The sequence below is a fragment of the Mauremys reevesii genome, linkage group 6 (assembly GCF_016161935.1).
Source record: "Mauremys reevesii isolate NIE-2019 linkage group 6, ASM1616193v1, whole genome shotgun sequence".
In the NCBI taxonomy this organism is placed as follows: domain Eukaryota; kingdom Metazoa; phylum Chordata; order Testudines; family Geoemydidae; genus Mauremys; species Mauremys reevesii.
Genome location: NC_052628.1, coordinates 17,369,724 through 17,386,604, shown reverse-complemented (window position 1 = coordinate 17,386,604; position 16,881 = coordinate 17,369,724). Strand labels below are relative to the sequence as shown.

General features: G+C 40.8%; 1 protein-coding gene across 9 annotated transcripts in view; it reads right to left on the bottom strand.

Moving 5' to 3' along the window:
• DCC (DCC netrin 1 receptor) overlaps positions 1-16,881 on the bottom strand; it is a 555,466-nt gene that overhangs the window by 262,364 nt on the left and 276,221 nt on the right. For all 9 annotated transcript variants that reach the window (XM_039544135.1, XM_039544134.1, XM_039544133.1 and 6 more), the window contains one exon: positions 15,603-15,759. In XM_039544135.1, the coding sequence (XP_039400069.1) occupies positions 15,603-15,759 (157 nt within the window). The remainder of the gene's footprint in view (positions 1-15,602; positions 15,760-16,881) is intronic.

Here is a 16,881-nt window from a genome sequence, read left to right as displayed (position 1 = left end):
AACTTCAACCATCAGCCATTGGATTCTGTTATACCTTTCTCTGAAGAGTTCCTTATTAAATATTTGTTCCCCATGTAGATACTTACAGACTGTAATCAAGTGACCCCTTAATCTTCTCTTTGTTATACCAAATAAACTGAGCTCTTTGAGTCTATCATTATCAGGCAAGCTTTCTAATGCTTTAATCATTCTTACAGGTTTTCTCCAAACCCTCTACAATATATGAATGTCCTCCTTGAATTGTGGGCACCAGAACTGAACAAACTATTGCAGCAAGAGTCACACTAGTGCTAAATACAGAGGTAAAATATCTTCTCTACTCCTACTGAAGATTCCTGTTTATGAATCTCGGAATTGCATTAGCTCTTTTGTCTGCAGCATTACATTGGGAGCTCAAGTTCAGCTGATTATCCACCATGGCCCCCATCTTTTTCAGACTCACTGCTTCCCCCATCCTGAAGGTATGGCCTACATTCTGTGTTCCTAGATGTATACATTTACACTTAGTCATATTAAAACACATATTGCTTGCCTGAGCCCAATTTGTCAAGCGATCCAGACCCCCTGTCATCTGCAAACTTTATCAGTGATGCCTTTTTCTTCTACTTTTTCAGGACTATGTCAACACTACTTTCCTACCCACCAGGCTATAGTGTCAGTCTCTCTCTCGCTCTCGATCCGAGCACTTGAGGGGCCCAGGTTCAAGTCCTTGCTCTGCTTCATTCAGAAAAAGCACTGGTGGATTAGACAAAGCCCTGGTGAATATATTCTAGGGAGCAAACCAGCAATGTCCTACATAGAAGATAGTGGTGACTTTATAGGTCTCTTCTAATGGTTCAAGCAGATAAAAAACAACAGGTGGATTTCCTGTCACACAGGCAGGGAGCTGGGGAGTAGTGCTGTTCCTCCAAAAATGGGAAGAGGAGAGGAGCTCTCCCTTTGCTTTTAGCAGAGGAAGTAGACCTGTGGTTGACCAACTCAAACTCTCTTAACCTCTGGTCTCTTCCATCTCTAATTTTTATTATTATTATGGTGGAATTCAGAACATACCAAGCTACTCCCTCCTTTTGGGATATGGAATCTGTTGAACTCAAAACCAAAATAAGCCATATTCTAGGCTTATTGACCCTGAGTGCAACTCCGCTGAAGTCAGTGAGGTAGCAAGAGATTCATGTCAATGCAGAATCTAGCCCATAACAACTTTTACATTAATTCATTGCAATGAGGGAATTCACAACAGTAAGAAATAAAAGAAAAAACAATAACTTCAGTGAGCTGCAGAAAAGGACCTAGGAGTTACGGTGGACAAAAAGCTGAATATGAGTCAACAGTGTGCCCTTGTTGCCAAGAAGGCTAATGGCATTTTGGATTGTATAAGTAGGGGCATTTCCAGCAGATCGAGGGATGTGATCATTCCCCTCTATTCAGCACTGGTGAGGCCTCATTTGGAGTACTGTGTCCAGTTTTGGGCCCCACACTACAAGAAGGATGTGGATAAATTGGAGAGAGTCCAGCGGAGGGCAACAAAAATGATTAGGGGGCTGGAGCACATGACTTATGAGGAGAGGTTGAGGGAACTGGGATTGTTTAGTCTGCAGAAGAGAAGAATGAGGGGGGATTTGATAGCTGCTTTCAACTACCTGAAAGGGGGTTCCAAAGAGGATGGATCTAGACTGTTCTCAGTGGTAGAAGATGACAGAACAAGGAGTAACGGTCTCAAGTTGCAGAGGGGGAGGTTTAGGTTGGACATTAGGAAAAACTTTTTCACTAGTAGGGTGGTGAAGAACTGGAATGGGTTACCTAGGGAGGTGGTGGAATCTCCTTCCTTAGAGGTTTTTAAGGTCAGGCTTGACAAAGCCCTGGCTGGGATGATTTAGTTGGGTTTGGTCCTGCTTTGAGCAGGGGGTTGGACTAGATGACCTCCTGAGGTCCCTTCCAACCCTGAGATTCTATGGTTCTATGAGCTATGGGATGGTCAGACACGTATTGCTATTGTCTATCACAGCGGTTCCCAAACTTTAACAACCTGTGAACCCCTTTCACTAAAATGTCAAGTCTCACAAACCCCCTCCTAAAAATGAATATTTCCAGGGATTTTCTCCTTTACCTGAGTATAAAGTCTAAAAAGTAGTGATCTTGGAAATATAAGCATGTCATAAAAACACATCTTATTACACACTATTTATTATTTATTATTATTTATCATTACAGTATTTTTATTACATTATGAAAACGGCAACACTCTTCCAAGATCTCACTTTCATAGTTTGCATCACTTTGAATAAGCCTGTTATAAGACACGGCTCCTATGTTTCATCAAGGAGTATCAGATGTGAAACAGCATAAAGGTATTTAAGAAGCCAGCTCAGGGTTCCTCCTACACAAGCATTCAGTCCAGGCAAACAACACACGTTACAACAAAGCTTAAACTTGTTCTTCATAATAATTTTAAAAACAACACTAGCTGCCTATTTATTTTAAAAACAGCAAAAAATATCCACCTCCCTTTTCATTTCTTTTAAGGAGTTTTGAAGTTTAAATCTCCCCAGTGTGATAGATATGCTTGCGTTGATCTGCTTAGCTCTTGGAAGTCCAGAGGCTGTGGACTGCTTGCCTCGTGCCGCCTGGTGTCCCTATGGACAGCTCTGTCCACCATTAGGGATTTTTTTCCCCAAGAACCCCCTGTAACGCTTCGTTACATGAACCCCATTTTGGGAACCACTGGTCTATCAGAACCAATTTTTTGTTGAGATAAATAAGTAACAACAGAGGCCCTTCAAAGCACAAAATGGTAGAAAGGAAGTGATAAAAGGAAAACAGAGATGAAGCAAAAAAGGGAAATTCCATTCACCTAAATCTCAAAAAAATGAAACTTCTCTTAAGTTCAGCAGCTTCTCTAGAACTTTTGATGTGTGTATTTGCTTTTATATATCCGTTTATCTTCCTCTGTGGCAACACTACCTGCAGTGATGTCCATAGGCACAGCACATTAGGGACGATACACAGCCTCCAGCACTTCTGCAGCAAATCTACTCCAAGTAATATGCAAAGGAAATACTTGAATTTTCTTTCCCTGTTATGTAGATCTCCAATCAAGGAACTGAATAGCCTATATTGCCTGCTGAGTACAGTTATTTCCCCTAACTGTATCAAATCTACACTTTAGGCTTAAAGGGCCTGAATTCTACTGCTTTACAAGGTGTGTAGTCTGTGCAAATTGGGTGCAAAATGCTACCAATGGTGTGCGTGAAAATGCTGACCTAGTAGCATTTTGTCCTCTGCAAAATAATGAAGAATCAGGCCCACTGGACACAGACATGAGGGTATTTATAACTAGTTTGCTCTGCAGAGCTACATCTCAGGCTACTGCTTACATCTTAATCCATTCAGAATTAGGCTTGTCAGAACAAGGGCTCGATAAGTCGATAGTGAACTTTCAAAAGCACCTCAGAGATTTAGGTACTCATACTGCATTGAATTTCAGTGGTATTTGGGTGTCTAACTCCCTTAGGTTCTTTGAAAAACCACAGTCTAAGGTGTTCCCATTCCTGGCTATCTTGCTCTATACTAACCAATACTTCCCTCTTTATATGCCAGAAAAGATGAACAGTATTATATACTAGAGCAGGTTCTATTATTTATCTAACTCCTATTTGGGGTTTTTTCCAGCTTTCATATCGAGGATGTCTTCCAAATAAAGTATTAGAAACCTGACATCTGAGTTTCGAAATGTTCTTTTTGCAACTGCAACACATAATTGTCCTATATGCCTTATATCCCAGATTAATGACCTGAGACTAGCTGATGTATTGTTTTATAAAATCTAAGGAGTTTTTCTATGCTTCCCTCACTTTTCCCCAGTTTCAAAAAATAAGAAATGTACCATAGCAAAAGTAAATTTTCCAAACTTGACTGAGTAAGGACTGAGTAATAACCCAAGCAAGGACCTCAGGATTTAACCTGGGGAAAATAACAAAGGAAAAAGGGCTGAGATTCATGAAATCCATTTGGGACTTTATGATTGCTTCCCAGTTCACGTGGGAGGCAACCCAATACTATGGTGATGGGCAGTAGCATAAAGCCATAAGACAGACAGATAGATATTCAAAAATGGGTTTTCTAAATTATGCTTTCAGATCCTAAATTCTTACTTAGGAACCTACATAAGTGATTTGATTTTCATATGAGAAGGAAGAGAATTCGTTAGTGCACTAGTCTAGTACTTGGGAGACCTCGGTTCAGGTACCTGCTCTGTGACAGCCTTCCAGTATGACCTTGGGCAAGTCACTTAGTTTTTTCTCTGCCTCAGTTCTCCATACATAAAATGGAGATAATAGCACTACTCTACCTCACAGGAGCATTGTGAGGAGAAATACATTGACAACTGTGAGGTGCTCAGATACTAAGGTAATGTGGGCTATATGAAGCATCACAGATAGTGAGGAGGATCCAGCAGCTCCCACTGAAATCAGGTGCCTTTAACTTTAGACAACCAGTTTTTGAAAATCTAGGCCACAGCATTCATGTGTAAAATAAACGAGTTTCTAATGTGGTTCACCTGTTTATAAGATGGAGCCTACAATACATAATTTGCAAAGGTGAATGTAGATCATCTTACATAAGTGTATCAGGGTGTTAATAATGCAATTACATTGTTCCCATACACCTCTTAGGTGAGCAACAAATGCTTTTACAATGTATCAACCATCTAATTAGTTGTTTCAAGGTGGAAGAGTCATGTTAATGTTCCTTGCTGTGAAATGAATATTATCAATTTAATAAGGTTTTAGCTCCTTAAGTTTGTTTGGTACCTCCCACTAGCTTCACTCCTGTGAAGTAGCAGAAATACCTGGATTATAACAGAAAAACAACAAACAAACATGAACAGTGCCCACTGGGAATAATTTGTAAAAGTTTTAGGATTAAAATCTTTCTGGGAGATATGTGCTAGTCAATACAGGGGTAGCTTAGCAAAATTCTATAGCCTGTATGTAGCAGGGCAGTCATCCTGCTCCGACCCTGAAGGGGTTAAAACAGCCCTGGGAAAGGGCTGCTCCAGGAAGGCAATCATGGGTGGGCTTTAGGCAGCCAATCAGGGCCCAGCTGGGCCAGTATAAGAAGGGCTGCTGGGGAGAAGGCAGGCAGAGATTCTCTCCCTCTCTGGAGAGAGAAGGACCAAGCTGCCTGGAGGAACAAGGGTACGTGAGGCTGAGCAGTGCTGGGGAAGGGCAAAGTTGCTAGGGAGCTCCAGTTTGGCATCTCCCCATGCTGAGGCCTTGGTTAAGGCCTAAGAAGGTACTGGGGCTGTAGAGGGGCAGCCCAGGGTTAGGCAGAGGCAGCTGGTCCAACCCCCTGGGCAGTGATGAATGGCCATTACAGTCTGCCTCTTGAGAAAGGGGCTAGATGACGACTGGCAGCAGCCACTGAGGCAAGGTGGGTGTAGAGGGTTGGGGGTACCCTGGGGAGGGGAAACCCAACATGTGGGGGTACTGTGGTGGGCAGAACTCCAGGGTAAAAGGGCACAAGGGTCCGGGAGGGACACGGGAACCAGAGGCAGGCAAGACACTGGCCAGCAGAGGGTGCTCTGGAGCTGGAGTTGAACTACTTCTCAAGACAACCAGCAGGAGGCGCTGTGCTGGTGAGTCTCACTTCACTACACTGAATTACACAGGTCAGACTAGATGATGATCTGATGGCCTTTCTGGCCTTAAGATTCTGCACCTGTTAATTTGTGACCAAAAAGAAAAACAAATGAATGCCTTGGTCCTTTATATTAATGTAGGACCTGATCCTCCATACGTGGGCCTTTACATCAAGGGGAGTCCTATTGTCTCCGAAAGGACCAATCTCTTTGCAAAACCAGGGCCTTAATTTCATTTATCAGAGGAAAAAGCTCTGATTTATTAATAGTAACTAAGAAGAAAGATGGGCACAAACCAAAATACCAGATCCAAATGAATTCAGAATCAGAAAGGTTAGAATCTAAACGTGGACTTTGCTTCTTGGGGCAATGTCTAGCTGAAAATGTTGGACAGGAATATATATATATTACAGTATAAATACAGTAGTCCTCTTTTTATTTTCCACTGAAAAGATTGAATTCCATGAATACTGTGCATGGTTAACTAGACATATTCTGAGGTGATATTTGAACCGAATTTAACTTTTCCTCAAAATAATATGCATTAGATCACGAACAAATTGCCAAAAGTAAACAGTGGGTCTGTCTTTGTGGTGACTAATGTAAAACCACATAAAGATCAAATGCCTGCATGAATCAATGCCCACATTTGTCCAGGGTCAGCCTCCCAAAGACAGAGATGTGGGGGAAGAAGATTAAAGATGAAAAGAAGAGTGAATGCAAACAAATGACCAGCGAGCAAATCTGCATGTTTAAATTACATCAGGAAAGAGATCTGAATAAAACAAAGTTCAATATAAGGACAGGTTTAAAAATAGTTCAGCCTGAATCATGCCAACAGCCCCAAAATTTGACGGAATATATGAAATCTGAACCAGGATGTGGATCTGAATATTGACTCTCTCTCTCTATTATTATGAGTGAATTTTCACAGAAAAAAAATGCTACACAGTGCACAGAACAAACAGAAACTTGCTCAAAAGAGCTTGCAATCTATATAATATGCCAGACCTAAAGCCTGTATTCAAATGCCCCGAGCTTTGAGGGAATTAAAAAGCTGGATCTGGATCCAGTTTTTGCATCTTGAGTCCATTACTAATTTAAAGGCCTTTGAGTAAATTTTACAAAAGCACATAAGTGACTTAGAAGTCTAAGGCCTTGTCTACACTACAGGGAAAAGTCGATCTAAGCTATGCAATCTGAATTACATGAATAGCGTAATTCGAGTCAACATAGCTTACATCTACCTACCGTGGGGTCCACACTACGCGATGTCGACGGGAGATGCTCTCCCGTCGACTCCCCTTACTCTTCTCGATCCGGTGGAGTACAGGAGTTGAAGGGAGAGCAATCTGCAGTTGATTTAGCAGATCTTCACTAGACCCACTAAATTGACCATCAATGCATTGATCACCGTGTGTTGATCCCCCGGTAAGAGTAGACAAGCCCTCAGTCCCATTGATTTTCAGTGAGACATAGTATGAGTAGTATTTATTATTTGTATTATTATAGCACATAGGAGCCCCAGTCACAGACCAGGCACTGTACAAGCTGCTCACAATCTAGGTAGGCTCCGAAGTGACAAAGTCACTTTTGTAAATGGGATATACATGTCTACATGGAAAAGTTTTAGAGGTTACACAGATGCAGCTATCTAAGTATCATTACATTTTTATCAGTCTAAAAGTGCCTCTTTTTTGGTAAGCTTATGTCACTTGGGAAAGGTTTAAACTAGGGCTGTTGATTAACTGCAGTTAACTTACGCGATTAACTCAAAACATTAATTGTGTTTAATCACACTGTTAAACAATAGAATATCAATTGAAATTTATTAAATATGTTTGGATGTTTTTCTACATTTTCAAATATATTGATTTCTAGTGCAACACAGAATACAAAGTGTACAGTGCTCACTTTATATTATTATTTTATTACATATTTGCACTGTAAAATGCTAAACAAAATAAATCGTATTTTTCAATTCACCTCATACAAGTACTGTAGTGCACTCTTTATTAAACTGTAATTTACAAATGTAGATTTTTTTTGTTACATAATTGCACTCAAAAACAAAACTATGGAAAACTTTAGTGCCTACAAGTCCACTCAGTCCTACTTCTTGTTCAGCCAATCGCTAAGACAAACAAGTTTGTTTATATTTATGGGAGATACTGCTGCCTGCTTTTTATGTACAATGTCACATGAAAGTGAGAATGGGCATTCAGATGGTACTTTTGTAGCTGGCATTGCAAGGTATTTATGTGCCAGATATGGTAAACATTTGTATGCCCCTTCATGCTTTAGCCACCATTCCAGAGGCCATACTTTAATGCTGATGATGCTCATTTAAAAAATAATGCATTAATTATATTTGGGACTGAACTCGTTGGGGGAGAATTGTATGTCTCCTGGTCTGTTTTATATGCATTCTGCCATATATTTCACGTTATAGCAGATGTTGGGTGATGACCCAACACATGTCCGTTTTAAGAACACTTTCTCAGCAGATTTGACAAAACGCAAAGAAAGTACCAATGTGAGATTTCTAAAAATAGCTACAGCATTTGACCCAAGGTTTAAGAATCTGAAGTGCCTTCCAAAATCTGAGAGGGACGAGGTAGGGCGCATGCTTTCAGAGCAACACTCAAATGCAGAAACTACAGAACCCAAACACTCCCCTCCGCCCCCCCAAAAAAACAAACCACCCTTCTCCTGGTAGGTTAGATAATGAAAATGAACATGTGTTGGTCCACTCTGCTTTGGATCATTATTGAATAGAACCCGTCATCAGCATTCCTGTGGAATGGTGGTTGAAGCATGAAGGGACATATGCATCTTTAGCATATCTGGCAAGTAAATATCTTGTGATTCTGGCTACAACAGTGCCATGCGAACGTTTGTTCTCACTTTCAGGTGACCTTGTAAACAAGAAACTGGCATCATTAGCTCCTGCAAATTGTAACCAAACTTGCTTTTCTGAGCGATGGGCTGAAGTAGGACTGAGTGGACTTGTAGGCTCTAAAGTTTTACATTGTTTTATTTTTGAATGCAGTTATTTTTTGTACATAATTCTACATTTGTAAGTTCAACTTTCATGATTAAGAGCTTGCACTCCAGTACTTGTATTCGGTGAATTGAAAAATACTATTTCTTTTGTTTTTTTATAGCAGAAATATTTGTAATAAAAAGTAAATATAAAGTGAGCCTTGTACACTTTGTATTCTGTGTTGTAATTGAAATCAATATATTTGAAAATGTAGAGAACATCCAAAAATATTTAAATAAATGGTATTCTATTATTGTTTAACAGCACGATTAATTGTTTTTAAACGCTTGAAAGCCATAGTTTAAACTAAATCATAAAAGCCAGAATATGCCAGAATATATTTGTATAACAATATCCATTTAAATTTACAACCTAGTTTACATTGAACAAAGCTTTCCCATGTAGACAAGGCTTTAGCCTCCCAAGTGACTCTGGCACTGTTGAAAATTTTACCCTTATTTTTAATAGTGTGACATGATAATTTAATGGAGAAGATGAACATTAGCACCCACTAACAGATGTTTATCGTTACTTTTGGCCACCTGTTACTTTGAATCATGTTTATTTTTTTCCTTTAAATAACTATCTTTCCTATGTCAGCAGATAGTTTGAAAGTATTATTTCTTTTAAACTAAACTATTTTCTCATGCAGATAGTCCTTTGGATGCAGGTGTTTTCTGCAGTCTTTATTTATTTATTTCCTAATAGATTTAGGTTTGTTTTATCATGCTTATAAGAATTTACAAAACCCTGCCTTTTACCTTTAAGTGCTTTCCTTATCAGCGAGCAAAACCATTTCAGTGTTTGATCCCCTGAAGCAAGCCTACCCAAGTGTGAAGATTAAAAAGCAGGCCATCAAAAATACACCAAAGGTGAGGGTGTATGATAAATGCCTTCACTCCCAAAGGAGTTTCTCTTTGGAAGTGTTGATTCAGGGAAGCCCTCTTGCTCAAATTACAGTCTCACTCAAAACAAACTTCTCCCACTCTCTCCCCTGTAGATGTTTGGTAAGGAAAGACATCCTTGAAAGGAGTCCAGCTTGTTTTCAGCAATCCACTGTTCCTGTTAGCTCAAGTTCAAAGACTCACTTGGCTCTTTGGCATCCAATAACAGCATGTAACGCAAGAGAGCTGATGGGGAAGGTTTAAAATTTACTTACTGGACGGCTGGATTAGCAGTGAGGCAATAGCTTCAACCTAGCAAGTGTACAATCTGCGGAGACTTGGTTCTCAATCTGCTTCTCGAACCTATGAGATGGATGTCACCCAGTAGTTACAGTACAGCTAAAGATTGGCTATGAAGATGTTTGATGGTATGGACATATACACATCCCTAGCATTACTGGTACTGTCAAGCGTCAAGCAAAATTACTGTTATTCTCAAACTGGGAAGAGCTTCTTGCTCTAGAGTTACAGTAATTTGCCTGACAATTTCTTTGCATGCCTGAGGTTAATGTCATACCCACTATTTTTGTAAAGAGAAAAATAGCTCTTCTGTAAAAATGTATAAACAATAAATGACTCAGTAGCCCATGCAAGTGCTGAAAGGTAAACTACATTCATTTGGTTCAGCCTCACAGGCTGAAAGTTCAGAAGACCAGAGGCACTTCTCGCCATGGCTAAACTGTGAAATGTATTTTTTAAGAAAGTTTTTAATTACAATTGGCATCTTTAAGCTAAGTGCTAGAGGCTGCCATCTTGCTAAAAAGATTTTTTTTTTTAAATATTGGAAGCATGAAAACCCTCTGCAAGGGAATGTTAATAACTTCCATACCGCGGTTAGTGCTAGATTCTGACACCCTCACATTGCATAGTGCCTTACTCTGTGAGTAGTGCTACTGAAATTAAATGGAAGAAAATATTCAACCAGTGTAAGGGAATCAGAGGCTGCCCTTAATATACAGATATAGATGTGGATATAGCTTGCAATCTTAAAAAAAAACAACAATAGTTCTATATAAATGTTTCATATTTAAATACTGAAGTATTCTTTTGACTGTTAAGCTGTTATTGGCCATTGTTGAAAACAGGATACTGGGCTAGACAGACCACTGGTCTGATTCAGTATGGCAAGTCTTAGACTAGCATTAAAGCAGATGAGAAATAACTGTAATAATGCTTTGCATTGTGACAGTAACGCCCCACTTAATGTCCTCTCGCTTCATGTTGTTTCGATCTTACGTACCTGCTCAATTACAGAACACGCTCCATTTAAAGTTGTGCAATGCTTCGCTATAATGTTGTCTGGCTGCCTGCTTTGTCCTATCAGCTCCCCTAGCGCCCCTCCTTCCCCCACAGTGCCTCCCACCTGCCGGCAGACCCCGCAGATCAATGCCTTCCTCCTCCTCCCCCCGCCTCCTGCCCGTGGCAATCAGCTGGCTTGCAGTGTTCCGGAGGGAGGGGAGAGGAGAGGAGTGAGGACTCAGTTCCCCCTCCCGCCTGCCGCAAGCCAGCTGATTGCTGTGGGCTGGAGACAGGGGAGGGAGGGTGGAGGAGTCTGCGCATGGAGTCCTCACTCCTCTCCCCTCCCTCCTGCCCCCTGAGGTTGCAAGCCAGCTGATTGCCACAGGCAGGAGGGAGTGGGGAGGAGCGAGGTCAAGGTGCACCTCCCCCTTCTCTCCCCTGCCTCCTGCCCGTGGCAATCAGATGGCTTGTGGTGTTCAGGAGGCAGGGGAGGGAGGGGGAGCCTGCATGCCGTATCATCGCACCTTCCCCCTCCCTCCTGCCCCCTGAATGTTGCAAGCCAGCTGATTGCCACAGGCAGGAGGCGGGTGAGGGAGGGGGGAGGACGCAGCATGCAGAGTAAAGGCAGGGGGACGATGATGTGGGTTAAGGATGGGGGCTTGGGGCAAGGGGTGGAGTGGGCAGGCCAAGGGTTGAGCCCCCCGCCCCTGGTGCTTGCAGAGTAGGGGAAGCTGCCGCTGCTGCTGCGCAGCGTGTTTCTCCTATCCTAAAGCACCTTCAGCGTCCTTGCCGGCCTCATTGTCTCCAGTGCCAGTGGGCTGTGCCTGTGTGGGGTAAGGCGGGGGCACCTCCCAACTATAGTAGTGTACTGTATGGCAAAAAAAATTCCCTGGAACCTACTCCCCCCATTTACATTCATTCTTATGGGGAAATTGGATTTGCTTAACATCATTTCACTTAAAGTCACATTTTTTCAGGAACAAAACTACAACGTTAAGTGAGGAGTTACCGTACCATCCCTTCCATCATCGAATCCCAAAGCATTTTACAACATCAGTTCTGAAAGTTCCCATGTGCAGTATTATTATCCCTAGTTTATAGTTGAGGAAATTGAAGCACAGATGTTAACATCCATATTTTCAAGAATGTCCATTTATTTGGCAGCAGCAATTGTTTGGTGCCCAAACTGAGATAGCTAATGGATAAGGCTATGATTTAGTCACGGGTATTTTTAGTAAAAGTCATGGAGAGGTCACGGGCAACAAACAAAAATTCATGGCCGTGACCTATCTCATGATTTATACTATAAATACCCCTGACTAAATCAGAAGAGCTGGGTGTGAGGGCACTGCTGCGGGGAGGTGCCTGGGGGGGGCGTTGCTGCGGGGAGCAGCGGCTGCTCTGCCCACCCCAGGGACCACTGTATGCTGCAGGGCTGCCAAAGTGACTGACTGCAGAGCTGCTCCAGTAGCAGCTGGTGGCCACCTGAGCAGCTAACCCCGGGGCCAGCTTCTTGGGCGGTCCTGGGGTCAGCCACACTCGCCACTGCACAAGTCACGGAGGTCGCAGAAAGTCACAGATTCTGTGACTTCCGTGACCTCCGTGATAGACACGGAGCCCTACTAATGGATTGATCATTTAACATGCTGAGCATGTGCTGATCTAAGTGAGATTTTAAGGACAGTCAGTTCCTCACACAGTGGTTAGCATGTTCTAGCTATCTTAGTTACTTGTATATCCCCAATCACTGTAGTATCTGAGAATATCAGAATATTTAATAGATAGGGCTGTAAATTAATCTTCTTTAATGCAAGCAATTAATGCAAAACAAACTAAAAAAAAACAGTTGCAATCAATCACAGTTTTAATTGTACTGTTAAACAATAATAGAATACCAATTTAAATTTATTATACATTGTTTTGTTTTTGAGTGTAGTTATGTAAAACTATGTAAAACTTTAGAGCCTACAAGTCCACTCAGTCCTACTTCTTGTTCAGCCAATCGCTAAGACAAACAAGTTTGGTTACATTTAGGGGAGATAATGCTGCCGCTTCTTATTTACAATGTCACCTGAAAGTGAGAACAGGTGCTTGCATGACACTGTTGTAGCCAGCATTGCAAGGTATTTACATGCCAGATATGCTAACCATTTGTATACACATTCATGCTTTCAGTTGTAGGCTCTACAGGCTCTACTAATAATAATTCTGAATTTGTAAGTTGCACTTTCACAATAAAGAGATTGCACCACAGTAGTTGTATGCGTGAAGTGAAAAATACTATTTCTTTGATCTTTTTTACAGTGAAAATATTTGTAATAAAAAATAATATAAAGTGAGCACTTCACAATTTGTATTCTGTATTGTAATTGAAATCAATATATTTGAAAATGTAGAAAAACATCCAAAATATGGTTAATTTAAATTGGTATTCTATTCTTAACACTGTAATTAAAACTGATTAAACCACAATTTTTTAAAATTGTGCAATTAAGTGTGATTGTATTTTTAATTGATTGGCAGCCCTATTAATATATTATCTTCACTACACAAGGTCACAGAGAAGTCTGTGGCAGACCCATGAATAAAGCCTAACAACCCTGGCTCCTAGGGATGTGCTTTCAACAGAAGCCCATCATTCCTCTTCAACTTTATAGACACTCCACCGGGCTCCCACAAATGACATCATGTTTCAGGAAGATGGCTGCCTCCAGCACTAGCCGCCAAAATGCCAACCTAATTAAAGAGCTTTCTTGAAAAAATACATTTTCACACTTTAATCATAAAAAGATGTGCTGTGGGCATCGAGTACTTGCAGGGTGTTCTGCTGAGCAAAATGGGTGCAGTTTTCCATTAAAGAGAATGGTTTGGCTCTTGCTATAAGAATTTCTGTCGTAACTGTAGGTTTCTGTTTGTTCTGTGTAGTGCATAGCACTGTTTTTCTTAAAAATCCCGACATATTATAGCATCATCAAATAAAACACAGTGCCAGAGATCAAGGACCTAACCCTGCAGTTTTTTGCACATGCTAATCTCCAAAAGGGGAGTTTCTCCTTGAGTAAGACTGTATTACAGTAATTATTATTGATTAGTAGTATTACTGTAGCACCTATGAGCCGTAGTCATGGATCAGGACCGCATTGCGCTACACCAGGGGTAGGCCACCTATGGCACGCATGCCAAAGGCGGCACACGAGCTGATTTTCAGTGGCACTCACACTGCCCGGGTCCTGGCCACCGGTCTGGGGGGCTCTGCATTTTAATTTAATTTTAAATGAAGCTTCTTAAACATTTTAAAAACCTTATTTACTTTACATACAACAATAGTTTAGTTATATACTATAGACTTATAGAAAGAGACCTCCTAAAAATGTTAAAATGTATTACTGGCACATGAAACCTTAAATTAGAGTGACTAAATGAAGACTCGGCACAGCACTTCTGAAAGGTTGCCGACCCCTGTGCTACACACTGCACAAACACAGCACACACAGTCCCTGCTCCTTATACAAGTATAAGACAAGAGACAACAGATGGATACAGACAGGAGAGTACAAATAAACAATGAGAGAATGGGATTGGGTCCTCCACAGTTAAGCACATACTTCACTGTGGATACGGTATAGTTCCCAAAACAACAAGGCTAAACCTAAATATTTCTCTTTGCAGATGCTACTCCACCTCATAAAATGAGATCAAAATGTGGGAAAAGGTTTTTGGGGAAAATGACTATGCAAAATGATCCTGGGGTTCCAAGTTCATTAGTTCTCAATGATTTCATTGCAAATCCATTTACTTCTCAAATCAATATAGGTTTTATTCCAATTCACCCTCAGAATCTGTGTTCTTTCTGGCTCCTACAAGAGTACCATTAACCATCACATAGTTGAGGTGTATTACAAGTGCAGTTAAGGTGAAAGTGACATTTAATAAACTCGATCTGGATTACTGACAATGATGTGAAGAAAAAGAAAAATCCAACTTAACTCTCAGATCCCAGGCTGATTTTGCCCATTAGAAAAACAAAGCTAAACTAAAAACATCTTTTTCACATGTATCCTGAGCACATTAGACAGGGAATCATGTGAGCAATAAACAAGGCCCCCCACAACATCTTTATTATAGAATAACTTTTCAATGTACAACTATAAATACTTATGAAACTGAGGCATAGCATAGTGCAATCTCCAAAACACAACTCTGCTATTAACACCTCACTTCTCACCTGTAATACCTGTACCACTCTTACACCCATTCTTGTTACTCCATTTTACACCATTGCTGAATTAGACATTGGCTTTGTGCTGGAGCTATCCTCCTTGATCAATTAAGAAAAGCTCACCAAATTTACTTTCACTTGTGATTTTAACAGAATTTGAACCTGTATCTCCAGAGGGGAATGAAAAGAAAATGTGCTAATCTACTAGCCATATATTAGACAAGTAATTAGGATGATAAAGTTGTTACAAGTAAATTGGGATTGCATAAGCTACAATCAATATACTACCATTCTAGCCACAAAGGTGCTCTGATATCAAGGTATTAAGCATGATATATGAATTTAGATAAATTACAGTAGACAATCTCAGTCTTCATACTGGCTATTATTGTGAAGTATTGTATCAAAAAAAAAATGAATAGTTTGTGAGACACTATTAAAAACCTTGTGCCGCTTTAGGACACCTGATAACAGTAGTGGGCTGCTTTTGTTGTCTTAGTGATTGGCACCTACCTGTTGATGCTTTCCCTGGAGAAGTAGACAGTGTATGCCAGGATATTCCCTTTAGTTTCTGCAGGTGGGCGCCAGCTGAGACAGACAAATCGACTGGAGACCAAAACAGGGACCACATCTCGGGGAGCAGAGGGGAGGACACTGGAACTTGGGATAGCTGAAGGGGAAGGAGAGGAATCAGTCAGATAGGTTGGTGGAACAAGGGTTTCAGGACTGGTGGGAAGTACTGTAGTTGGCACAACTGATGTGTTAGAAAACAAAGGGCCAAGGTGAAATGGAGGTGTGTGAATAAAATGAATGGGAGGGAAAAAAAAAAGAGAAAACTGACAGTAAAACCACACTTTAAAATACAACATTCTGCGCAAACAACAATCCACAAAGTTCAACAGCAACAAACGTACATTAGATGGGTTACTGTCCTGCTAATATTCAGAGCTTCTCTCTTACATATATGATCACAAACTCTAAAAATTGCATTGTGCACTCACAGATCTTTAGTTATCTGACACACGAATAATTTTTAGCAACTCTTAAAAATCTATTTTCTACAAGAACCACCCTTATTGGACTGGGAAAGGCAGAAACTGATAGCTCAGTGGTTTGAGCATTGGCCTGCTAAACCTAGGGTTGTGAGCTCAATCCTTGAGGGAGTGATTTGGGGATTGAGCAGGGGGTTGGACTAGATGACCTCCTGAGGTCCCTTCCAACCCTGATAGTCTATGATTCTAACTCTTCTACAAATTACTTAATGGATGATTGCTCCCAAGTTCAATACGATAAAAAGCAGAATGGAATAATTTTAATTTTGGTGCATCTGATTTTGAGTTAAAAAAAAAAAGTCAAAACACACCAGGTATATAAACAGTAAAATGAGTAAATGGCTAACTCAAGGTTCAGGTTGTGAAATTTACAAAAGTATTTGTGTGTGTTGAACACTAAATGTTTGTCTTATAGGTTGCAGTTCCAGTTACATACTGTCTTAGCATGTGAACTCCATAACCAGCATCCACAATCATCTTTCTTCCTTTGTGACCTAATGTGAAGTCCAATGCGTAATCTCACAGGCCCGTTGCTGTTACCACGATCACAACTTCCTTGTCTGTTGTCATGGAGAAACACAGCCATTCATAGAATACCAGCATATTGTTATAACTTTTCGAATGGCCCACTTTTCTGGTCAAGTGCCCAAAAGGAGAGATTGTTTATGGAGGATGCAAGCTTACTGGGGAAGTCCCCCTGGTGAGAAATGCTAGGGGTGGAGTTTTCTTCTGGGTGTTTA